This window comes from Salmo salar, chromosome 11 (genome assembly GCF_965601325.2).
Source record: "Salmo salar chromosome 11, fSalSal1, whole genome shotgun sequence".
Taxonomy (NCBI): domain Eukaryota; kingdom Metazoa; phylum Chordata; class Actinopteri; order Salmoniformes; family Salmonidae; genus Salmo; species Salmo salar.
Window position 1 is genome coordinate 21,308,251 of NC_138301.1, and position 26,928 is coordinate 21,335,178.

The window sequence follows — 26,928 nt, forward strand, 5'->3', positions numbered from 1 at the left end:
AATTTAAAATGAGGCTCTAACGTAACATTTGGAAAAAGTCAAGGGGTCTGAATACTTTCCGAAAGCACTGTAGGCCCTAACAGTTTGTGGGCACCGTTTGTCACCGTTATAGTGCAATAAATGTATTGTTTAGTGTTGTGTTGTGGCTTTGCTGGCATGTATAAAGGTTTTCTACAAGATAAATGCTACAGTAACTGAAACCGACCATTTGATTTCCAGAGCAGAATTTCTGCTGGAATTCTGCTCATTTGTCTCACAAGAGACAACGCATATCACAAACAGAGTGCAATTCATTTGGGTTGACAGAGTGACTTTGCTGGCAAGAGTGAAATTCACAGGCTTGCTATTTCTGGCAGCAGAGGGTGGGATAATGAAATCAAGCTGGTGGAAATGATTCTCAGCGCTATGCACCAAGACACCTCAATAACAATTAAAGAGAGGAGAGGGGTTCAAGGAGAGAAAGACGAGGGGAGACGACTAGAAACAAATCCGAGAGGAACACCACTATAACAGTACCGATATAATGTAGCATAGCGCTCTCACACTGGCACTGCTGTAAAATCCCAATGCATGAGATCAACTCTCCTCAGGTCATGGCAGAGAGCATTTTCAGAAGACATCCCACATGAGTCAGATAGAGAAATCATGTAGGCCTAGGTCTATGTAGAAAGACTACACTCTGGGTACCCACTTCACAAAGCCTGCCAAAGGCCCTGGTGACCTGTAACCAGCTGGCATTTACCATGTTTTAGTAACCATATCGGTTCAGGAGAGCGTGCCGCGAGAAGAAAAGCAAATCCACCTGGATCTAATGTCCTGGTTCTTTAGATCAGAGACTGTACCAGAGAGACCCTTGAACTAGACCTGGAGTTCCCTGACAGGGGGATCAGAGGTAACTGGACCTGGATCAGAGTGAACTGAGGGTCAGATGAGAATGCCCTGGGGGGAGAGAGGGTCTCTCGTTAGATTGTTCATGGAGGATGGGGAGAGAGCTTGTGTATTACTGTATGGAAGCCTTGCCCTTGAAGAAGACAGCGATAGCAACAGCTGGGAGAGCTGTGGAATGCCAGTGCAATGCTGCAGCCTGCCAACTTCACGGCCAATCCCAGATGTGCATCATCTCCCCTGCCATAGCGATAGCAGCAACTTCTCCATAGGGGCCAAATAGCACTCCAAGAGCCTACACTGCATTTCTGAGGTATCCTGGAAAAACACTACCCCAGCCCAATGTGGCAGTCTCAGTAAATGTTATGACACTTGATGAGAAGCCAGTGCTCAGCAAGCCTCTATTAGACGCACCACAGTTGACTGATTATATCGACAGAGCCACGAGGATAAAGTACTGTCAGTACTGCAGGGCCAGGCTGTCTCAGGACACAAATGAAGGCTGGTGCCATTTAGATTACTGTCACAGCTTAAAGATGGGGGGAAATATTGAGATTTATGTTTTTTCTCCTGAGAGAGAGAATTTCACAGCCAAAGTACTTTACCATGTCACTTCATTCGATTTTCCACTGTGGTTCATTAGCTCTGTACAGCGTTGATCTCCTCAGAGAGGAGACAGGGGAAGGTGCTCACCTGAAGCCATCTCCCACGTTGACTATCTCCACCTCGCTGTCGGTGGAGGTGACGTTGATCTCCTCGCTGGCTGGGACAAGGGGTGCAGGGGTCGCCTCGATCACCACCACGTCTTCATCCAGAGAACCTGGAACACAACACAGTCAAATCAAAGTTATTCATCACATACGCCGAATCAAATCAATTTTTATTTTTATTTTTTTGTTACAGTGAAATGCTTACTTACAAGCCCTTAACCAATGATGCAGTTAAGAAAATAACGGAAAAATTTTAATTAAGAAAAAAGTAAGAGATAAGAAAAACAAATAATTAAAGAGCAGCAGTGAATAACAATAGCGGGGCTATAAACAGGGGGTACCGGTACAGAGTAAATGTGTCAATGCGCGGAGGCACTGGTGTCGAGGTAATTGAGATAATGATGTACATGCAGGAAGGGTTGTTAAATGAATACAACTAGTATAGACTATATAGTGAAATGCTTGCTTACGAGCCTTTCCAATTGATGCAGAGTAAAACAAAAAAATGTAACACGAGGAATAAAATAAAATACACAAGAATGGAGCTATATACAGGGAGTACCAGTACCAGATCACTGTGGAGCTATATACAGGAAGTACCAGTACCAGATCAATGTGGAGCTATATACAGGGAGTACCAGTACCAGATCACTGTGGAGCTATATACAGGGAGTACCAGTACCAGATCAATGTGGAGCTATATACAGGGAGTACCAGTACCAGATCAATGTGGAGCTAAATACAGGGAGTACCAGTACCAGATCAATGTGGAGCTATATACAGGGAGTACCAGTACCAGATCAATGTGGAGCTATATACAGGGAGTACCAGTACCAGATCAATGTGGAGCTAAATACAGGGAGTACCAGTACCAGATCAATGTGGAGCTAAATACAGGGAGTACCAGTACCAGATCAATGTGGAGCTAAATACAGGGAGTACCAGTACCAGATCAATGTGGAGCTATATACAGGGAGTACCAGTACCAGATCAATGTGCAGGGGTACGAGGTACTTGAGGTAGATATACTATATATATATACAAAAGTATGTGGACACCGCTTCAAATTAGTGGATTCTGCCATTTCAGCCACACTGGTTGCTAACAGTTGTATAAAATCGAGCACATAGCCATGCAATCTTTTTATTTATTTAACCTTTATTTATTTAACTAGGCAAGTCAGTTAAGAACAAATTCTTATTTACAATGACGGCCTACCCCGGCCAAACCCTAACAACGCTGGGCCAATTGTGCGTCGCCCTGTGGGACTCCCAACCACGGCCGGTTGTGATACAGCCTGGAATCGAACCAGGGTCTGCAGTGACGACTCTAGCACTAAGATGCAGTCTTAGACTGCTGCGCCACTCGGGAGCCAAAAGCTTTGAGACTTTCAACGTGGCACTGTCATAGGATGCCACCTTCCCAACAAGTCAGTTCGTCAGATTTCTGCCCTGCTAGAGCTGCCCCGGTCAACTCTAAGTGCTGTTATTGTGGAAATGTTTATGAGCAACAATGGCTCAGCCGCAAAGTGGTAGGCCACACAAGCCACAGAACAAGATAGCCAAGTGCTGAAGCGCGTAAAAAAATTGTCTGTCCTCGGTTGCAACACTCACTACTGAGTTCCAAACTGCCTTTGGAAGCAACATCAGCACAAGAACTGTTCGTCGGGAGCTTCATGAATTGGGTTTCCATGGCCAAGCAGCCACACACTAGCCTAAGATCATCATGAGCAATGCCAAGCGTCGGCTGGAGTGGTGTAAAGCTCACCACCATTGGACTCTTGAGCTGTGGAAACGCGATCTATGGAGTAATGAATCACGGTTCACCATCTGGCAGTCCGACAGATGAATGTGGGTTTGGCGAATGCCAGGAGAACGCTACCTGCCTGAATGCATAATGCAAACTGTAAAGTTTGGTGGAGGAGGAATAATGATCTGGAGCTGTTTCACGGTTTGGTCTAGGCCCCTTAGTTCCAGTGAAGGGAAATATTAACGCTACAGCATACAATTACATTCTAGACGATTCTGTGCTTCCAATTTTGTGGCAGCAGTTTGGGGAAGGCCCTCACAAAGCGAGGTACAAACAGAAATGGTTTGTCGAGATCGGTGTGGAGGAACTTGACTGGCCTGAACAGAGCCCTGACCTCAACCCCATCGTCCACCTTTGGGATGAATTGGAACACCGACTACGAGCCAGGCATAATCGCCCAACATCAATGCCCGACCTCACTAATGCTTATGTGGCTGAATGGAAGCAAGTCCCCACAGGAATGTTCAAACATCTAGTGGAAAGCCTTCCTAGAAGAATGGAGGCTGTTCTAGCAGCTAAGAGGGGACCAGCACCATATTAATAACCAATGATTTTGAAATTAGATGTTCGACGAGCAGGTGTCCACATACGTTTGGTAATGTAGTATATGTCCATGAAGGCAGGGTAAAGTGACTAAGCATCCGAATAGATAAGAGTATACTGGGGAGAGAGACATCCAGCAATTTGACCTGTAAATCCTGATGTAAACATTGTTGAACTGATAATGATCAAATGAGACTCTTTGCTACGTGAGAACCTTGGACTGTATTCATATAAAGTGGCCAGAAATTCTCTTTACGTAAATAAAATTGCAGCCGTTGTAGTACGCAGTTAATTCCATAGAGGTTATACTGTACATGTCTGTTGCTGTATATAGCAGGCTCTGTTGCTAAGATGGCTGGTTGACAACACATCAGCTCATGTGTGTTACGCAGCAACAAACAACCTCCACCAGCATCTTCTGGTGGTTCTTCCTCACCAGGGGAGAAACACACCCAAAGCTAAATAGGAGTATCAGTATCAGTATAAATGAATAGTGATTGTGGTGTGGGTGTGCAGGCTAACAGTCTGTGTACTGGGCCTGTGTGAAATGTAGGTCAGTAAATGCTGCTCTGCTCTCCACTGTCTGCAGGATTTGCAGTGCAATCTCTGCATCTGCACTCTGATTGGTCCCCTGTCCACTGTCTCTCATTCCAGTTCTCATTTCAGCCATGCCTGACCTCACTGTCAGGAAGAGGCCTGGAGTGTGTTCAATACACTTAACATTTCTTAACATCGCAACCAGGAAGGCAAGAGGCTTGTTGTTTTTGTCACACCACCCCAAACAGCTAGTCCTAAATGTGGCCCTTAAACTCGCTGTCTGTTAAATCTACAGACATAACTTACAAGATTAAAATGTACAGTTCAAAAACGAAATTCATTCTAGTCCAGTGTATTATTACTATACTGAAATGATTTTCTAACATTAGGTTCAACTGTGCCATGTGTTGCCTCATAGCTGCTGTGTTGTTTGTGTGTTTCTGTGTAGTGTGCAGTGGCTTGTTGCTCTAGTGAACATCAGCACTCCCAAGTGAGTTCTATTGCAGTGGTCCACTGGGTGCTGCTGCTTAGCACCCTCTCCTAGGCTAGCTACCTCTCTCCCTCATGAAACATACTGCTCTACACAAACACTTCCTGGTTTAGGGAATGTAAATAAGAAGACTATATTACCTCACATCTAAACTGTGAACAATGGCCGATGTGACTATTGACATGGACAAATAAGAGAAATGTCCTGGCTGCTAGCTTTGAATAGAGATCTATTTCAGTGTGTAGTGTCTGCATTCTCAATTTTGCAGTTGAGAGAAGGCAGATTGTGACCTGAGGGGTGTATGCAGCTTGGTCTAACACACAGTATGGTCAGTTGCAGATAGAAATGTAATATATAGAACTGTCATGATTTCCATAGCCTACTGCATGGCATATGTCTATATTGTGACATGAATACAGGAATTAAAGTACTAAAACACTCCTGTCATGTCCATGTATTTAAAGTCTTGTGAATAGGCAGCTTTGTGATTGGGCCTTTTTATGTCCATTACATTCATCCCCTCCTCTGGCCAATAGAGATCCATCTCTACTGACTGCCCCCCCCCCCCTCTCATCTGCTGAACAATGGCATAGTTTCTCCTCAGAGCCCTTGTTGTTAGCAGGCTACAGTGGGGATTAGAGCTCAGTGCTTGAGTCAGTCCTCTCCACCCACCTACTTCCCATAGCAAAAGACACAGAGAGAGGCAGCCTTGCCCCATGACCCCCTCGATCCTTCCCCAGGTCCACTGAGTGGAAACACTATTACAGCTTAGCTACATGAAGACATTAAACAGAGAGGTGAAAGAGGGTCAGGCAGGAACGGAAAATTAAGAGTTCCTTGAAAAATTGCGTTCTTTGGCTTGTGTTGTAGCGGTGCAGCTCAGGAAACAGCGGGTGGTTGTCAGAAGCGTGCTGTGCTGCTCTACTGTGGTGTGTTGTGGGAGGAAAGGCTGGGTGCATAAACCCAGACACCTGCGGCTCAGACCGAGGAAGAGGCCTGGTTTCTGGGCTGCCAGGTTTGGAGCTCCGGGTAGCAGAGCGGAGACACATGCCCTTTTGGTGCGAGGTTGGTTAGTCCCCCATCAGCAGTACCTACCTACCTTGCGTGCAAAGTCTATTTTTCATACATATTCACAGGTCAGGGTGACTCAGGGGTGTGATAGAGCGAACCAGTGAGTGACCTCGGTAGAACAAAGAGAATGTGCTACATAATAATGACTGTGTGCAAGACTGAGATATGTGGGAGGGAAGGTGCTATTGCATTTACATTTTAGTCATTTAGCAGACACTCTTATCCAGAGCGACTTACAGTAGTGAATGCATACATTTCATTTCATACATTTTTTTTTTTTTTCTGTGCTGGCCCCCCGTGGGAATCGAACCCACAACCCTGGCGTTGCAAACACTATGCTCTACCAACTGAGCTACAGGGAAATGCTACTCAACAGGCTACTCAACAGGAAATTCAAATGTGCATATATAGTCGAACTTGAAATGTGTGTGTACAGCACCGGGCCATTCTATAGCACCTTTTATAGCGAGCGACGCACGCCCTCATTTGTATGTCTCAAAGTGAAACACATACATTAGAGCTCCATCAAAGCATGTATATTCATGGTAACTGCTGAAGTGCTAGCCTCAGAGGTTCCTAAAGAGGTGTATGAATATGAGAGGAAAAAAAACTAATGTCTCTTGAACATAGGCTGAAAATGCCTGAAACAAAGAGGGCTATGTAAATGTATAAAAATCCTAACAGGCTTGGCCATGCCCAGGGGTCATATTCCAGAAACCCTTGGGCTTAACTTCGCTGTGTGTATTCCACTGCACAAGAGCTATGTCAAAAGAATGGAAAATGCTGGACTTCTCACTGCATCTACCCCTGGCACCTACAAAGATGCATAGAGCTCAAACACTGGACAGAATGTTTTTTAAAACAACTGATTCTTCAATACCCACAGATACATCCACAGAGATGGTCGCCTCGCTTCGAGTCCTTAGGAAACTATGCAGTATTGTTTTTAAATTACTATCGCCACCTGTAGCACTCACTTGTCATAATGAAGTGCTTTGAGAGACTAGCCTCCAGTATTTATGCTGCAGTAGTTTGTGTCAGGGGGCTAGGGTCAGTCTGTTATATCTGGAGTATTTCTCCTGTCTTATCCGGTGTCCTGTGTGAACTTAAGTATGCTCTCTCTAATTCTCTCTTTCTTTCTCTCTCTCGGAGGACGTGAGCCCTAGGACCATGCCTCAGGACTACCTGGCATGATGACTCCTTGCTGTCCCCAGTCCACCTGGTCGTGCTGTTGCTCCAGTTTCAATTGTTCTGCCTATGGCTATGGAACCCTAACCTGTTCACCGGACGTGCTACTTGTCCCAGACCTGCTGTATTCAACTCTAGAGAAACAGCAGGAGCGGTAGAGATACTCTGAATGATCGGCTATGAAAAGCCAACTGACATTTACTCCTGAGGTGCAGACCTGTTGCACCCTCGACAACCATTGCGGCCATGTTCTGTTATAATCTCCACCCGGCACAGCTAGAAGAGGACTGGCCACCCCTCATAGCCTGGTTCCTCTCTAGGTTTCTTCCGAGGTTCTGGCCTTTCTAGGGAGTTTTTCCTAGCCGCCATGCTTCTACACCTGCATTGCTTGCTGTTTGGGGTTTTAGGCTGGATTTCTGTACAGCACTTTGACATCAGCTGATGTAAGAAGGGCTTTATAAATACATTTCATTGATTGATTGACGAAACAGCCTACTGGGAGGAGGTGAGGGCACTCGGAGTGTGGTGTCAGGATAACTACCTCTCACTCAACATCAACAAAACAAAGGAGATGATCATGGACTTCAGGAAACAGCAGAGGGAGCACCCCCCTATCCACATCGAAGGGACAGTAGTGGAGAAGCTAGAAAGTTAGGTTCCTCTGCGTACGCGCCTCTTCAACCTCAAGAGGCTGAAGAAATGTGGCTTGTCACCCAAAACCCTGACAAACTTTTACAGATGCACAATCGAGAGAATCCTGTCAGGCTGTATCACAGCCTGGTACAGCAACTGCACCACCCACAACCGCTAGGCTCTCCAGAGAGTGGTGCGGTCTGCACAACGCATCACCGGGGGCAAACTACCTGCCCTCCAGGACACATACAGCACCCGATGTCACAGGAAAGCCAAAAAGATTGCTAAGGACAACAACCACTGCTTGTTCACCCCACTACCATCCAGAAGACGAGGTCAGTACTGGTGCATCAAAGCTGGGACCGAGAGATTGAAGAACAGCTTCTATTTCAAGGCCATCAGACTGTTAAACAGCCATCACTAACACAGAGAGGCTGCTGCCTACATACAGAATAAAATCAGTAGCCACTTTAATAAATGGATCACTAGTTACTTTATACAATGCCACTTTAATAATGTTTACATGGGCCTCCCGGTTGGCGCAGTGGTCTAAGGCACTGTATCGCAGTGCTAGCTGTGCCACCAGAGATTCTGGGTTCAAGCCCAGGCTCTGCCGCAGCCGGCCGCGACCGGGAGGCTCATGGGGTGACGCACAATTGGCCCAGCGTCGTCCGGGTTAGGGAGGGTTTGGCCGGCAGGGATATCCTTGTCTCATCGCGCACTAGCGACTCCTGTGGCGGGCCGGGCGCAGTGCCCGCTGGCCAGGTGGCTAGGCGTATGGTGTTTCCTCCGACACATTGGTGCGGCTGGCTTCCAGGTTGTATGTGCGTTGTGTCAAAAAGCAGTGCGGCTTGGTTGGGATGTGTTTCGGAGGACGCATGGCTCTCGACCTTCGCCTCTCCCCAGTCCGTACGGGAGTTGCAGCAATGAGACAAGACTACCAATTGGATACCACGAAATTGGGGAGAAAAAGGCAGACATATTTTTTTTATTTTTTTTTTACGTCGGAAGTTTACATACACTTACGTTGAAGTCATTAAAACACGTTTTTCAACCACTCCACAAATTTCTTGTTAACAAACTATAGTTTTGGCAAGTCGGTTGGACATCTACTTTGTGCATGACAAGTAATTTTTCCATCAATTGTTTACAGATAGATTATTTCACTGTATCACTATTCCAGTGGGTCAAAAGTTTACATACACTAAGTTGCCTGTGCCTTTAAACAGCTTGGAAAATTCCAGAAAATGATGTCATGGCTTTAGAAGCTTCTGATAGGGTAATTGACATCATTTGAGTCAATTGGAAGTGTACCTGTGGATGTATTTCAAGGCCTACCTTCAAACTCAGTGCCTCTTTGCTTGATCATGGGGAAATCAGCCAACAAATTGTAGTCCTCCACAAGTCTGGTTCATCCTTGGGAGCAATTTCCAAACGCCTGAAAGTACCATGTTCATATGTACAAACAATAGTACGCAAATATAAACACCATGGGACCACGCAGCCGTCATACCGCTCATTAAGGAGACGCGTTCTGTCTCCTAGAGATGAACGTACTTTGGTGCGAAAAGTGAAAATCAATCCCAGAACAGCAGCAAGGACGTTGTTAAGATGCTGGCGGTAACAGGTACAAAAGTATCTATATCCACAGTAAAACGAGTCCTATGTCGACATAACCTGAAAGGCCGCTCAGCAAGGAAGAAGCCACTGCTTCAAAACCGCCATAAAAAAAGCCAGACTACGGTTTGCAACTGCACATGGGGACAAAGACCGTACTTTTTGGAGAAATGTCCTCTGGTCTGATGAAACAAATATAACTGTTTGGTCATAATGACCATCGTTATGTTTGGAGGAAAAAGAGGGAGGCGTGCAAGCCAAAGAACACCATCCCAACTGTGAAGCACGGGGGTGGCAGCATCATGTTGTGGGGGTGCTTTGTTGCAGGAGGGACTGGTGCACTTCACAAAATAGATGGCATCATGAGAAAGGAAAATTATGTGGATATATTGAAGCAACATCTCAAGACATCAGTCAGGAAGTAAAAGCTCGGTCGCAAATGGGTCTTCCAAACGGACAATGACCCCAAGCATACTTCCAAAGTTGTGGCAAAATGGCTTAAGGACAACAATGTCAAGGTATTGGAGTGGCCATCACGAAGCCCTAACCTCAATCCTATAGAAAGTTTGTGGGCAGAACTGAAAAAGCGTGTGCGAGCAAGGAGGCCTACAAACCTGACTCAGTTACACCAGCTCTGTCAGGATGAATGGGCGAAAATTGTGGGAAGCTTGTGGATTGCTACCCGAAATGTTTGACCCAAGTTAAACAATTTAAAGGCAATGCTACCAAATACTAATTGAGTGTATGTAAACTTCTGACCCACTGGGAATGTGATGAAAGAAATTAAAGCTGAAATAAATCACACTCTGTACTATTATTCTGACATTTCACATTCTTAAAATAAAGTGGTGATCTAACTGACCTAAGACAGGGATTTTTTACTAGGATTAAATGTCAGGAATTGTGAAAAACTGAGTTTAAATGGATTTGGCTAAGGTGTATGTAAACTTGCGAATTCAACTGTGTTTTCTACCATCTCTTGCATCTTGCCTATGCCACCCAGCCATTGCTCATACATAAATACATACATACATACATACTGCTCAAAAAAATAAAGTAAACACTAAAATAACACATCCTAGATCTTAATGAATGAAAAAATCTTATTAAATACTTTTTTCTTTACATAGTTGAATGTGCTGACAACAAAATCACAAAAATAATCAATGGAAATCCAATTTATCAACCCATGGAGGTCTGGATTTGGAGTCACACTCAAAATTAAAGTGGAAAACCACACTACAGGCTGATCCAACTTTGATGTAATGTCCTAAAAACAAGTCAAAATTAGGCTCAGTAGTGTGTGTGGCCTCCACGTGCCTGTATGACCTCCCTACAATGCCTGGGCATGCTCCTGATGAGGTGGCGGATGGTCTCCTGAGGGATCTCCTCCCAGACCTGGACTAAAGCATCCGCCAACTCCTGGACAGTATGTGGTGCAACGCGGCGTTGGTGGATGGAGTGAGACATGATGTCCCAGATGTGCTCAGTTGGATTCAGGTCTGTGGAACGGGCGGGCCAGTCCATAGCATCAATGCCTTCTTCTTGCAGGAACTGCTGACACACTCCAGCCACATGAGGTCTAGCATCGTCTTGCATTAGGAGGAACCCAGGGCCAACCGCACCAGCATATGGTCTCACAAGGGGTCTGAGGATCTCATCTCGGTACCTAATGGCAGTCAGGCTACCTCTGGTGAGCACATGGAGGGCTGTGCGGCCCCCCAAAGACATGCCACCCCACACCATGACTGACCCACCGCCAAACCGGTCATGCTGGAGGATGTTGCAGGCAGCAGAACATTCTCCACGGTGTCTCCATTCTCTGTCACGTCTGTCACGTGCTCAGTGTGAATCTGCTTTTATCTGTGAAGAGCACAGGGCGCCAGTGGTGAATTTGCCAATCTTGGTCTTCTCTGGCAAATGCCAAACGTCCTGCACGGTGTTGGGCTGTAAGCACAACCCCCACCTGTGGACGTCGGGCCGTCATACCACCCTCATGGAGTCTGTTTCTGACCGTTTGAGCAGACACATGCACATTTGTGGCCTGCTGGAGGTCATTTTGGTAGGGCTCTGGCAGTGCTTATCCTGCTCCTCCTTGCACAAAGGCGGAGGTAGCGGTCCTGCTGCTGGGTTGTTGCCCTCCTACGGCCTCCTCCACGTCTCCTGATGTACTGGCCTGTCTCCTGGTAGCGCCTCCATGCTCTGGACACTACGCTGACAGACACAGCAAACCTTCTTGCCACAGCTCGCATTGATGTGCCATCCTGGATGAGCTGCACTACCTGAGCCACTTGTGTGGGTTGTAGACTCCGTCTCATGCTACCACTAGAGTGAAAGCACCGCCAGCATTCAAAAGTGACCAAAACATCAGCCAGGAAGCATAGGAACTGAGAAGTGGTCTGTGGTCCCCACCTGCAGAACCACTCCTTTATTGGGGGTGTCTTGCTAATTGCCTATAATTTCCACCTGTTGTCTATTCCATTTGCACAACAGCATGTGAAATGTATTGTCAATCAGTGTTGCTTCCTAAGTGGACAGTTTGATTTCACAGAAGTGTGATTGACTTGGAGTTACATTGTGTTGTTTAAGTGTTCCCTTTATCGGATGAGCGATGGCTGGGTGGCATAGGCAAGATGCAAGAGATGGTAGAAAACACAGTTGAATTCAGCCAAATATATATATTTTTTACCTTTATTTAACTAGGCAAGTCAGTTAAGAACAAATTCTTATTTTCAATGATGTTCTAGAAACAGTGGGTTAACTGCCTTCTTCAGAGGTAGAACGACAGAGTTTTACCTTGTCAGCTCGGGGATGACAGTTAACAGAAGAAAAGAAAGAGAAAATCAGGACAGAAGAAAAAGGATATCAAAGTGAAACAGTTCTCTAAAGACACAGGAGACAATAATACAAGAAACAACACTTCTGTAGCTTGTCAACTATGTGTCTGTCTATCCCTGTTCTCTCCTCTCTGCACAGGCCATACAAACGCTTCACACCGCGTGGCCGCTGCCACTCTAACCTGGTGGTCCCAGCGCGCACGACCCACGTGGAGTTCCAGGTCTCCGGCAGCCTCTGGAACTGCCGGTCTGCAGCCAACAAGGCTGAGTTCATCTCAGCCTATACTACCCTCCAGTCCCTAGACTTCCTGGCGCTGACGGAAACATGGATTACCACAGATAACACTGCTACTCCTACTGCTCTCTCTTCGTCTGCCCACGTGTTCTCGCATACCCCTAGAGCATCGAGCCAGCGGGGTGGTGGCACTGGAATCCTCATCTCTCCCAAGTGGACATTCTCTCTTTCTCCCCTGACCCATCTGTCTATCTCCTCATTTGAATTCCATGCTGTCACAGTTACCAGCCCTTTCAAGCTTAACATCCTTATCATTTATCACCCTCCAGGTTCCCTTGGAGAGTTCATCAATGAGCTTGACGCCTTGATAAGTTCCTTTCCTGAGGATGGCTCACCTCTCACAGTTCTGGGTGACTTTAACCTCCCCACGTCTACCTTTGACTCATTCCTCTCTGCCTCCTTCTTTCCACTCCTCTCCTCTTTTGACCTCACCCTCTCACCTTCCCCCCCTACTCACAAGGCAGGCAATACGCTTGACCTCATCATTACTAGATGCTGTTCTTCCACTAATCTCATTGCAACTCCCCTCCAAATCTCCGACCACTACCTTGTATCCTTTTCCCTCTTGCTCTCATCCAACACTTCTCACTATGCCCCTACTCGGATGGTATTGCGCCGTCCCAACCTTCGCTCTCTCTCTCCCGCTACTCTCTCCTCTTCCATCCTATCATCTCTTCCCTCTGCTCAAACCTTCTCCAACCTATCTCCTGATTCTGCCTCCTCAACCCTCCTCTCCTCCCTTTCTGCATCCTTTGATTTTCTCTGTCCCCTATCCTCCAGGCCGGCTCGGTCCTCCCCTCCTGCTCCGTGGCTCGACGACTCACTACGAGCTCACAGAACAAGGCTCCGGGCAGCCGAGCGGAAATGGAGGAAAACTCGCCTCCCTGCGGACCTGGCATCCTTTCACTCACTCCTCTCTACATTCTCCTCTTCTGTCTCTGCTGCTAAAGCCACTTTCTACCACTCTAAATTCCAAGCATCTGCCTCTAACCCTAGGAAGCTCTTTGCTACCTTCTCCTCCCTCCTGAATCCTCCTCCCCCTCCCCCCCCCCTCCTCCCTCTCTGCGGATGACTTCGTCAACCATTTTGAAAAGAAGGTTGACGATATCCGATCCTCGTTTGCTAAGTCAAACGACACCGCTGGTCCTGCTCACACTGCCCTACCCTGTGCTTTGACCTCTTTCTCCCCTCTCTCTCCAGATGAAATCTTGCGTCTTGTGACGGCCGGCCGCCCAACAACCTGCCCACTTGACCCTATCCCCTCCTCTCTTCTCCAGACCATTTCCGGAGACCTTCTCCCCTTCCTCACCTCGCTCATCAACTCATCCTTGACCGCTGGCTACGTCCCTTCCGTCTTCAAGAGAGCGAGAGTTGCACCCCTTCTGAAAAAACCTACACTCGATCCCTCCGATGTCAACAACTACAGACCAGTATCCCTTCTTTCTTTTCTCTCCAAAACTCTTGAACGTGCCGTCCTTGGCCAGCTCTCCTGCTATCTCTCTCAGAATGACCTTCTTGATCCTAATCAGTCAGGTTTCAAGACTGGGCATTCAACTGAGACTGCTCTTCTCTGTGTCACGGAGGCTCTCCGCACTGCTAAAGCTAACTCTCTCTCCTCTGCTCTCATCCTTCTAGACCTATCTGCTGCCTTTGATACTGTGAACCATCAGATCCTCCTCTCCACCCTCTCCGAGTTGGGCATCTCCGGCGCGGCCCACGCTTGGATTGCGTCCTACCTGACAGGTCGCTCCTACCAGGTGGCGTGGCGAGAATCTGTCTCCGCACCATGCGCTCTCACCACTGGTGTCCCCCAGGGCTCTGTTCTAGGCCCTCTCCTATTCTCGCTATACACCAAGTCACTTGGCTCTGTCATATCCTCACATGGTCTCTCCTATCATTGCTATGCAGACGACACACAATTAATCTTCTCCTTTCCCCCTTCTGATAACCAGGCGGCGAATCGCATCTCTGCATGTCTGTCAGACATATCAGTGTGGATGACGGATCACCAGCTCAAGCTGAACCTCGGCAAGACGGAGCTGCTCTTCCTCCCGGGGAAGGACTGCCCGTTCCATGATCTCGCCATCACGGTTGACAACTCCCTTGTGTCCTCCTCCCAGAGTGCTAAGAACCTTGGCGTGATCCTGGACAACACCCTGTCGTTCTCCACTAACATCAAGGCGGTGACCCGATCCTGTAGGTTCATGCTCTACAACATTCGCAGAGTACGACCCTGCCTCACACAGGAAGCGGCGCAGGTCCTAATCCAGGCACTTGTCATCTCCCGTCTGGATTACTGCAACTCGCTGTTGGCTGGGCTCCCTGCCTGTGCCATTAAACCCCTACAACTCATCCAGAACGCCGCAGCCCGTCTGGTGTTCAACCTTCCCAAGTTCTCTCACGTCACCCCGCTCCTCCGCTCTCTCCACTGGCTTCCAGTTGAAGCTCGCATCCGCTACAAGACCATGGTGATTGCCTACGGAGCTGTGAAGGGAACGGCACCTCCATACCTTCAGGCTCTGATCAGGCCCTACACCCAAACAAGGGCACTGCGTTCATCCACCACTGGCCTGCTGGCCCCCCTACCTCTGAGGAAGCACAGTTCCCGCTCAGCCCAGTCAAAACTGTTTGCTGCTCTGGCACCCCAATGGTGGAACAAGCTCCCTCACGACGCCAGGACAGCGGAGTCAATCACCACCTTCCGGAGACACCTGAAACCCCACCTCTTTAAGGAATACCTAGGATAGGATAAAGTAATCCTTCTAACCCCCCCCCCCCCCCCCCCTTAAAAGATTTAGATGCACTATTGTAAAGTGGTTGTTCCACTGGATATCATAAGGTGAATGCACCATTTTGTAAGTCGCTCTGGATAAGAGCGTCTGCTAAATGACTTAAATGTAAATGTAATGATCTTGCAACCTTTCGGTTACTAGTTCAACTCTCTAACCACTAGGCTACCTGCAGCCCCATATATTTATGTACATATTCTTATTCCATCCCTTTACGTGTGTGTATTAGGTAGATGTGAAATTAGTAAATTACTTACTAGATATTACTATTACTGCACTGTCAGAAATAGAAGCACAAGCATTTCGCTACACTTGCATTAACATCTGGTAACCATGTGTATGTGACCAATAAAATTTGATACACCCACAGACACACCCACACCCATCCTAGTCCTGTGATATTGTGCTTTGTTCATAAAATAGCCTAGCTCTGACTGTGAGCTAATTCATCAATCAATATATAGGCAGCTTTTCTCATTGCTGTTGAGCACACAGAGCAGGCAAGGTCTGACACAAAACAAACTTGGCTCAGGGATTAAAATGTTCTCTTCCATGATCAGAGGAGTAATGCATCTTTTACTAGAGCTTTATTTGGATAATTTTCTCTGAATAAAATAACATTTTACTGGAGTCATGTGTTTGAGAGTGTAACGAGCATTTGGTTGATGTTCACTTCCAAATAAAGGGGGAGGGAGACAGTAAACAAAACACAGTTCTGGCTAGAGTGAGAGAGAAAGAGCGAAAGTGCTGCTGGCCTGGTGAAAGAAATCCCAATTCTGAGTGTCTTCAAATAGCCCTGGTAGGACATCTTTCAGCAAGATGGAACAAAAACAGTAATGGTTGCTTGGCCTCTAGGCTACACATCTCATTTCCAGAGAATAACACCACAAAGGCCAAATATATTCCCCCCAATACAGTTACAGTGAGACTAAATAAAACTGTAGGAATAGGCTGTGTACACACTGTAAATGTACATTCTGAAGGCCATTCATGCATTCCTTCGCTCAGTCTTTTCTCGGAGGCTAAACATTTCAATTGCTCTCAATTCTGAGCAAAGCGGATTCACAGAAATTAGCTTGCATTACATTCATTTGACAACATATTTCTGGGGTGTGATGCAACACAGACTTTGACTAATGTGGACAAAAGTATGACATGTTTGGCTCTGCAACATCATGAAGTCCATGACCCATCCCCCCCATACTAACAAGGCCTGCAAAGCAGACAGCTGGGAAACAGAGCAGTTGGACACGAGTGAACGGTGCTACGGATGGAGTCTATCTGTGATTTAACTCTGGCTGGCTATTTAACAGTGAGCGACTCCTTTGCCTCTGGTCTGACTTGTGGGGTGGCAGGCAGACTAGTGGTTAAGAGCATTGTGCTAGTAACCGAAAGATCGCTGGTTCAAATCCCCGAGCCGACTAAGTGAAAAATCTGTCAGTGTCCTTGAGCAAGGAACTTAACCCTAATTGCTCCTGTAAGTCGCTCTGAATAAAAGAGTCTGCTAAATTACTAAAATGTAAAGACCAGTACAATTTACCCTGGTCAGAGCAGCTTCATGTCATACGTCATTGCAAGCTCAGTGTCAGAGGAGTGAGGAAGATGTTCCCCTCTATGGGGATTGTGTGTACTCTTTTGACTCCTAGATGGAACAGATCTTTACTGACAAGTTTCTGAAATACCAGCCCCTTGTGTCACGTCTGAACAGCCTTGGCTATCAGTGCAAACTTTGTAGTGCTGATATTTTGGAGCCTCGGTCATGTACATAGGCTGACAGTACGTGGCCTTCAGATTGCAGACCTGCGTAGGACAAAGGCAAAGCAGCTAGCGAGGTACTGCTCTGTGTCAGCAGTCATGGGCAGCTTAGCTGTATGGAGAAGAATGTGTTTTCTGTATCCATAAGTGTCCATATATCCATGACCTATGAAATGTTTGAATCCTTCAACTGTAATGTGTAATTCAAAAAAAGTTTGTAAAATGTGTGTGCGCACGCGCAAGAGAAAAGGTCTGAAGCACGCACCAGAGTGCATAAGGAGGGTGAGTTTACCTGTGGCCACAGCTGTGCTGCTTGGCTGGCTGCTACTGCTGCTGACGTCTACATACAGCTCGTCCTCTGCCTCTGTGGACGAGGGTGAGGATGAATCGCTGGTCAGCTCCTCACTGGAGCTGCTGGTGCTGTGGAGCAGCGCGTACTTCCTGCGAGCGATTACCTCCCGCTTCTTCCTCTGGAGAAGTAGGCGCTCTTTCTGCTTCTGAGTCCGCTGGATGCCGCCGGGCCCAGGCTTCACAAACCTCTTCCTATGCAGTGACCGCCGCCCGCTCAGACACGGCCGCTTCAGCAGCACCGGCTCCACCTCCAACCGGGCCCACTTATGTGAGCGGCTTCCCCGAGTCCGACCCAGAATGGTGCGCAGACCCACCCCGGTCCCGCCCCCTGTGGTGGAGCCCGGCGTCTGCTGTGGGGGCTGCGGTCCCCCTGCTGCTCCCGTCCCTCCAGCCTCCACCTCTTCCTCTGAGCTCAGAGTGTCCGAGTCCCCGAAGCGCAGGCTGGAGGAGGGAGAGGAGGCACAGTCACTGAACGAGGACTCTGGGTTGCGTTCGTCCTCGCTGCGACGCTCCAAGAGATCTGGCTGGTGGCGCTGAAGGGGAAGAGAGCCCTCACTGACACGACCCTCCTTCAGGGAGCAGTCCGAGGGCCCTGGCTGTTGGCTCTTGCGCTTTTTGCGTCCGGGCAGGCCCCTGTCTGGGTCTCTACGGGTCCCTGTGTGACTCAGGGGCCGGTGCCTAGTCTCGGCACACAGCTGTGCAAACTCGCTGCCTGCCTTGCCAATCACCTCCATGTTGGCAGGGAAGCTCTTGGCTGTCTCCATGGGCTCTGGATTGGCCAGCGGACCCTTCAGGTGCTCCTGTCTACCCTGGGCCTCAGAGGGCACCTCGCTCTTCATGCTGCCTGGTCCACGCAGAAGCAATGCCAAGTACACCTCCACCAGCTCCTATAGGTCCATTGGCGGCACCGCAACTAACCTAGTTCTGTGAAACAAGAGAAGATAAACGTTAGACACACTAACAATGTGCGATCATTATTTTTCAATGGAGTTTATGAACAGAAATATGGGCTAAATGTATTATGATAATAATTACATGTGGTGGTAATATAGGGGCACTCGCTATCTCGTTGTTTAGGCAAAAACAGTGCACCATGGTTTGTTTTTTGAGAGCAAATTAATTGAGGCCTTGGGCTGAGTCAGTTGTGTAGCATTTGTTTTATTATCCATTCCTGGCAGTGCATGACTCAGACTGAGTGGTAATCTGGGACTAATCTCAGTATGCTGGCTAGGCTTGATGCTGTAATGAAGGAAACTGATGAGCAAAGTAAGGTCATGCAGCCTGGTAATATGGAAAAGGTGGAAACAAGCACTGGAGCATCTATTTTACCAGTTTAATGTCTCCAGCTCAATTCTCTATTGTAGAGTGATAAAACCATGGAAAGGCTGCGTGGGGAGATTAGGAGACATTTTCATAATGGCATTACTGGAACAGAATGGACTGGAGAACTCGCTTATCGATATCTTCAGAAGGTACCAGGCTACAAGCAACCAATGCTAAGCATGCATCCCTTTGATATAGATCTTGTAAATAAAAACAAGCATGCTGCCATCAAAACACTAGCCTAGCAGAAACTCTTACCAAAATGGAAGCTTCTAGGCCTTCATATAGGCCTAATCTCACCGCTTTCCTCCTATCCATCCACCCTCACCATTTATCACGCTTCCTCTCTCCATCCCTCACCATTTATCACGCTTCCCCTCTCCATCCCTCTTCATTTATCACGCTTCCACTCTCCACCCCTCACCATTTATCACGCTTCCCCTCTCCATCCCTCACCATTTATCACGCTTCCCCTCTCCATCCCTCACCATTTATCACGCTTCCTCTCTCATCCCTCTTCATTTATCATGCTTCCACTCTCCACCCCTCACCATTTATCACGCTTCCCTTCTCCATCCCTCACCATTTATCACGCTTCCTCTCTCATCCCTCTTCATTTATCACGCTTCCACTCTCCATCCCTCACCATTTATCCCGCTTCCCCTCTCCATTTATCACACTTCCCCTCTCCATCCCTCACGCTTCCCCTCTCCATTTATCCCGCTTCCCCTCTCCATTTATCCCGCTTCCCCTCTCCATTTATCCCGCTTCCCCTCTCCATTTATCCCGCTTCCCCTCTCCATTTATCCCGCTTCCCCTCTCCATCCCTCACCATTTATCCCGCTTCCCCTCTCCATCCCTCACCATTTATCACGCTTCCTCTCTCCATCACTCACCATTTACCACGCTTCCTCTCTCCATCCCTCACCATTTACCACGCTTCCTCTCTCATCCCTCACCATTTACCACGCTTTCCACTCTCATCCCTCACCATTTACCACGCTTTCCACTCCCCACCCCTCACCATTTATCACGCTTCCCCTCTCCATCCCTCACCATTTATCACGCTTCCTCTCTCCATCCCTCACCATTTATCCTCCTTTCCTAAAATTGTCTAGTCTAATCACATATTTTTTAAAATAGAAACTAAGCCTTTCACCAAGGGCAGGACAGAGTAAAATGTCTTCTGCTTCAATGCAGTCACCTCAAGTCCTTTCCTTTGAATTATGAAAGCAGCCATCTGTTTAAAAAAGGCACGTTGGCTCCATTCATTGGCCTACTTCTTGGTGTGGTGGAGTGGTATAACGTGCACACAGCTGGCAGGGTGGTGTTTTCCTATACTTGATCCACCAGTAAAACACCTCAAACTATGGTTCAGAATAAAATACCACTTTATGAGATGTGTTTTATTTAATGACACAAGTGAACTGGACATTGTAAACTATCCTTTAGAAGCCTTATAATGGTTGGCCTAATGAAGCCGTACTGATTAAACAGTAATGTGTAGAAGACATACTAATTGCCATTCTCCAGCCTGCAATATCCTGTGTATTGACAAGGCTCAGTTTGAAAACAATGAAGTCTATGGTATAATGCGTTGTTCACACTACAGGCCTTAATGCTCAAATCAGTTTTGTTTTTCCAAAACCGCTTTGGAATACTGACTGTCCAAACAGCAAGGTACAAGTGACCAAATCGGATGTGTGGGAGTTCAGTTCAGAGTTCATGATTTTGCTGACATGGCTACGCTAGTTGTCATTGTAACAGGTGTGTGCTCAGTAGTGTAGGCTGATAGGAAGCAGGAGCACCACCACCAATCACTCAGAAGTTATGTAGCATGCTGAGGTGACAATGGCTGCCATGGACATTTCCCAGTCACTTTGAATGTTCAAAATCCTCATGTAATAAGACTAAGCCTCAAAACGATAAGATGAGTCAACTTTTAAATCGACTCCTTTTTGGCTAGCCACAGCAGTCAACTAGCTAGCCGTTCAGCTTTCTAGCACATTCACTAATTTGTGTGTGTAGTCAAACTAGCATGTTCTATCTAGTCAAACTGTCAGAGTAGCTAGCAAGCAACAAGATATACCAAATAGCAGTCTAAAAACCAGTCGAGGGCAAATAAACCAGATTTGACCATTTAGACAAGCTGCAAGGCCAAGAATTAGATTTGTATCTGCTTTCAAACCACATAGGGTGGTTTCAAATGTGGCTTGTAATATCAGATTCCATGTCCTTTTTGGCTGTTCAGACTGCAGGAAAAGGACATATGCATCAGATATGAAAAAAAAAGAAAAAGGATTTGAGTCACTTCAAACTGCCAATGTGAACAAGGCTTTAGTGGCATAGGCTATAACAATGCATCCACAAGACACAAGCACACATTATAGTAAGTGAAGGTTCTGTTCTGTCTAAGCATCAAACACATGTATTTACTGTTAGTCGGGCCCTATAAAATCCGCAATGTGGAGAATGATGGCGGAATCACCGAATCCAGATATTAAAACGGAATTCAACAATATTCAAAAACATATTGAACTTAGTAGGGAATCAAGTAAATGTATTGAAAAGTAATACATTTGCCAAAGTTTATCATAAGATAAGCACAGAACGCGTCAGTCATTTGTATTTCCTGCAACTTTCTGAAGAGGCAATGAGAATGCCCGTCTGTGTGAGGTGCGAGCGTCTACCACTTTGTGTAGCTGTTAGCGATGACGCTAACTCAAACCTGTCCTCTGATAGATGGAAAAGCTCTCCCAAACTTTCTCAATTAATGTTAACTACTAAGTAGCCTATGCTTACCGGCAGAATGATATCATGAGTATTTGTTTAGCAAACTCTACCATCATGTCTGCTACAAAAACAGCATTCTCTTGCTAGGTGCTCACTTCAATTAAAAGGGTAACTACATTCCAAAATATAAATAACTTCGATTTTTCCCAGACCCAAAGAATTGTCTCCTGGTGTGGTTTAAGCATTTTTGTGTTCTTAAAATATCAAATTTTGTTATTTTTCTATTAAAACGTCTGGTTGAGAGCAAAAACCGGACAAAAATTGGAACATTTCAGAAACCTGGGAAAACTAAGAGAAAAGAATTTGAGAGAGAAAAAGAATTGGCCAAAAAATTATTAATTTTATAGGGCCCTATGTTAGCACATCTCAGGCAAAGAAAAAGCACCCAGCAACTGTGGTCAGGTCACAGTGTTTTCGCCGTAGCTATAGCAAATACTGCAATACTATCCAGTCTGTTGCATTCCATTCGCTGACCCTGAGATCTTGATGTTACACAACACGTCAGCATGCAGCACTATTAGCTTATTTAATGATCATAAAGTGTTTGAAAACCTGCACCAGGAAAGTAGTGCAGAGTGTAATTTGGTGTGTTCATGAGCATACACTAGAATGCAAACCTACTGCAAAACCCATTCAGTCAGTGAGTGCCTGGGGTGGAAGCCACTTCCCCCACCCGTTATTTGGACAAGAGTAATTCCAGAGTTATGGATGTTACATTTGCATGCAAAACCACAACTTTAAATGTCTCACAGAATGGACAAACAAAATATAAATTAAAAGTTTGATGTGTTTATCTATAGTACCCCTTGGGGGGAGTGTATACAATATTGCCATGTTGGTTTCACTTTAAAATGACAAAATTGCTTTCTCAAGGTTGACCTTCAACTGGAATTCTCCATATGCATATTAAACCCCAGTGACCCATAAGTAGATTGAGGCATGCAGGAAACATAAGGATTATGTGGGTGCTTGTCTTCAAACTACAACGAAACCCTGAGTGGATTCAACCACTAGGGATCATCGAATCCTCACCAACTCAAGGATTTGTGTAGCCCTGATTTGACTACCATTAAAACATGATATCCACCTCACAAACTAGACAACAGGAGATGGTATCTGGCCAGGAGCCCTCAATGTGTAGCCTAGCCTACTAAAGAAAACAAACATTGAGAGTAGCACTGAACAAATACCTGATACAGTATTCATGAAAACACTTGTGTATCATGACTGTGTTTCCATCTCATGAGCAAAGAGAAGGAAGAGGATGCCGCAGGTGGAGACCTCTGGGAACTGGGGCTAGGGGGGAAGGTGGAGGTGGGGGCGTTCTGAGATGCCCCCTCCCTGGGTTCCAATGTATAACTGCTGCCAGGGAACCAAAGCCCCGACCCATGATCCTCTGAGGCTCAACCCTGTGAGCCACTGATGAGTCCCTGTGCCACAGAGCAAGCAGCGCCATGACACAGAGCAGGCTCAGAGACAGCCACCTTGGCAATCAATCCCCCCTGGCACCAAGGTGGAGACATTTCAGAGGAGAGGGCGTTTATGGGAAAGTGCTTTAATTCATTCCTTGAGGAGCACAATGCAGACCTATCTTGAGCTTCTCGGCACACAGTTTCAGCAATGGCTGCTGAAAAACCAAATCTACCACCTAAGCAAGGACACAAATTATTAAACTATCCCAAACCTTTACCTAACTTAGCTTTTTCTATTTTGAGTGCAGGTTTGTCAATGTGTTCTGTGCAAGGTGTGACTCAAATGGTGGGGTGAATCAGAACTCATTATGCAGTACTTCTACCAGTCAATAATTGTAGAAAACAGTGCAATGAACTGCAGAACAGGAAGTTACACATTCTTGTCTCTACAAAAAAGGTAACCAACATGTTAACCAAGAAACAAAAAGCGAACATCTTTGAGTAAGCAAGCACAGTGCTTCATACATTGCCGCTATGACAGGCCCTTCTGAGAAGCTAAGATGTCATCCTCATCCCAATCACAGGGATTCTTCTAATGCCGTATGAACCAAGCAGCACTGCTAACATTTGCAGTATGTAATGCTGTCAATGGGATGAAAATCCCCTAATGTGCTGACAAGAATGGCCATTTGAATAAACAAATAAATAATAATTCAAAGAACGAACACCTAGACAACCTTTGAGTGATTAAGCATTGGTTTCCTATTCGCGCATGGTACTATATATACTACAAGGTTTTGACATCTCAAATACAGGCTTGAGAGAATAGTGCCATGATGTAGGCGTATTTCAATACTACTACAATTCTGTGGGCAGAACAGACGTGATTACTTCTGATGAACAGTCATATCACTGTTTTTATCAGGTCAAACTAAAACTGACAAAAAAATAATAATAACCATGCTGATGTGCTGAGGGGAAATGCTGAAATAGGCCCCACTATTATCATTCTATAACTGTGCCACTGCTCTGCAATATGGCATCCTGTGGGTTTTAGAAGCTGCCATAGTAACAAGGGAATGTGTGTAGCTACAATTAAGTTTATTTCTAGCTCATATAATTTAAGGTGCTCTGCCATTTCCTAAAATTATAACAGTTTGCCTAATTTCAGTTTGTGACAAAACAAGCAAGAATAGTGTAGAGAATCATTGTACCATCTAAACCGCTGTGAAATATATTTTCCATAACTAAAAATATTGTATTTTCAGCTGCTTGAAGCTGGTGTACAAACCCTAAAGTAAAAGACGCAATAACTACATATAATTACATAAGCATAGAAATAGAACACCTACCAGAGCTACCGCTTCCAAAGCCCCGTTTCCACTGGCACTTCAAATGTTGGCCAAATTCGACCTGGGTCGAGGGAAACCCGGGCCAGCGCAGCCCAGTTTCACAACTGGCACCAACTCGATTCGAATTCGGGTTGGTAACGCCATTACAATGCAACCACCAAGCGGATCACTGCTCGATGCTGATACGTTTAGCTAGCTTGTCTGGGGCTGTTGCTGTTAGCTAGCACATGGATAAGCGGTACTGCAGTAGCTAGACATAACACAAATTACCACCAAAGCTGGATCCTTTATTCATTTGTACACTACACAATACACTTTTATGAGAACTATCAGCCCTCAAATGCAAGCTACCAAATCAGAGTTGAAACAAGCTAGCTAACGTATGCTAGCTACATCATATCAAACCGGTCGCCTGGTTTTCTAGCTAGATAATAGCCAACACCATGGCAAGCAAGGTAGGAATTATTAGTTATGCTAACAACGACGCTAACGTTTAGTTAGCGAACGTCAGCAAGCTAAATACATGGTTGACTGGCAATTCAACATCTTGCTAGCTGGCAACATTAGCGAAGCCAGCTGCAGTCACATATTAGCTACCTAGCAACATGACATAATTTCTCATTTCTGGGGGAGTGGAAATGCAATTTGAGCTATCCCACCAAGGCCAGCCCAGCCTGGGTTGAATTCAAAGTGCCAATGGAAACGGGGCTTTGGTGTTGCTTTCAATGTGAATGGCATATCTAACTTACATTTCTATGTGAATTTGTTCTGGTCACGCAAAAAGTTACATATTGCAGCTTTAAATCAATCCAGTGATGTGTTATTGTTCTCCAAATTGTGACTATGAGATTAGGTGTCTTCTATCATAGATAAAGTGTAGCATCAACGCAAAAAGAATGGCATCAACATCGTGAACATGAACCAAAACATGTCAGGAGGGAAGAAGTATTGGTGCTTCCTATACTGGAACAGTGCAGAGAATGTAGGGCAGGAAAATGATCGATTGACTGGTCCCAAGTGTACACATCAAGTTTTCTAACAATGAGTCATTCGGTTGACAATGTTCTCCTTTATGCAAAAAAAACAACATTTAAACCATTAGGAAAATACTGTCCCAATGTTTTCTGGCGTGTACTAGGCCTCAGTCAGAGATATTTCCTAATTTGGTCTCTGGCTCTTTAGGTACATAACCCTACTAAATGTCCAAGCCTGTCTATTTATTTAATCTTTATAAAAAAAAAAAATCATTTTTATTTATTTTTTTGTATCTTTATTAAACTAGGCAAGTCAGTTAAGAATACATTCTTATTTTCAATGACGGTCTTGTAACAGTGGGTTAACTGCCTTGTTCAGGGGTAGAACGACAGATTTTTACCTTGTCAGCTCCGGGATTCGAGTCCAACGCTACCTGCCACATAAATACAACCAAAGCCATACCAAATTTGAAATAGACTACTGCAAGTGTCTTCAGCATTTTGTTTTCTCATCTAACAATATTAACGTAAGTCAACAAACCTAACACGCTCCCAGGCTGATTTGACAGCGCAGTTTCATTACTTGTAAATAATGTGATGAACATTAGACATCATCCTCCTCTGTCAGTCACAGATACAAAATATTTTGATGTTTCCCAACTTTAGCCAGCACTAGTAAGCTAATGTTTAATTAAGTCAGTTCTACATGGAATGGTCTTATTTGGTTAACTTAACGTTCGCTACTTGGGTTACGTCCGAGTTCATTGTAAAATGTAATAAAGAAATAGCTATTAGGTACATGGCCTGGGCTAACTAGTTTACTTAGTTAGCAAGATGGCAGGGCTGCAAATCTTCACATTCAAAGGTTGGGTTTCTCATGAACTCGCTGATAAGATCCTATTTGCTAATAACCAATGTAGCTAGCTACCTAGCTTGTTCGCTAGCCAACCTCAAAATGGCTCACAACAAGACATATTAGCTACTACCACACTACCGTACCAAGCTAGCTAACGTTAACTACTGAATCTTCAGAGCAAACAATAGCTTGCTGGCTACTGCCTGGCCGTGTTAGCCAGCTAACGTTGAGAGAAAAACAAAGGCAGTTATCTAGTTAGCTAACGTATATTGACTCAACACATACCTGTACTCTCTTGAAATGGGCTTCTGTGTTATTTCGTGGCTCCCTTTGAATTGCATATGCCCTGAATGTACTTAAATAAGCGACACAAGTAAATCGCGATCGAACGACAGTCACCGGGTTGTGAAACTGACAACAGGAACAAAATCGAAGTGGGCCCGTGGCAATACCAACGTCGTTACAAATCAGCGCCTGGATGAAGACCCGAGAGAAAAATGCTTCATATTTTCCCTGGCTTTATGTGGCATATTAACACAGTACGCAATACATACTGTTTTTTCTACGAAAAAACAGAAATTCCATTCCATTTGCCATCAGGGCCCTCGATGAAGTCCCCATTCCTGCCTCTTCGAGGCGTCCAGTGTTGTTTACCCAGCTCGACTCGTCCGTTTACTCTCGATGGCACATAAGGTTGGTTTGCTGGAC

General features: G+C 45.8%; 1 protein-coding gene across 4 annotated transcripts in view; it reads right to left on the reverse strand.

The window, feature by feature from the left end:
• LOC106562205 (E3 ubiquitin-protein ligase arkadia-C) overlaps window positions 1-26,928 on the reverse strand; it is a 52,246-nt gene extending 25,318 nt beyond the window's left edge. For all 4 annotated transcript variants that reach the window (XM_082957790.1, XM_082957788.1, XM_082957789.1 and 1 more), the window contains exons 1-3: window positions 26,506-26,928; window positions 17,452-18,434; window positions 1,579-1,705 (exon numbers count right to left, since the gene is read on the reverse strand). In XM_082957790.1, coding sequence (XP_082813916.1) covers window positions 1,579-1,705; window positions 17,452-18,349 — 1,025 coding nt within the window. In that variant the 5' untranslated portion in view covers window positions 18,350-18,434; window positions 26,506-26,928. The remainder of the gene's footprint in view (window positions 1-1,578; window positions 1,706-17,451; window positions 18,435-26,505) is intronic.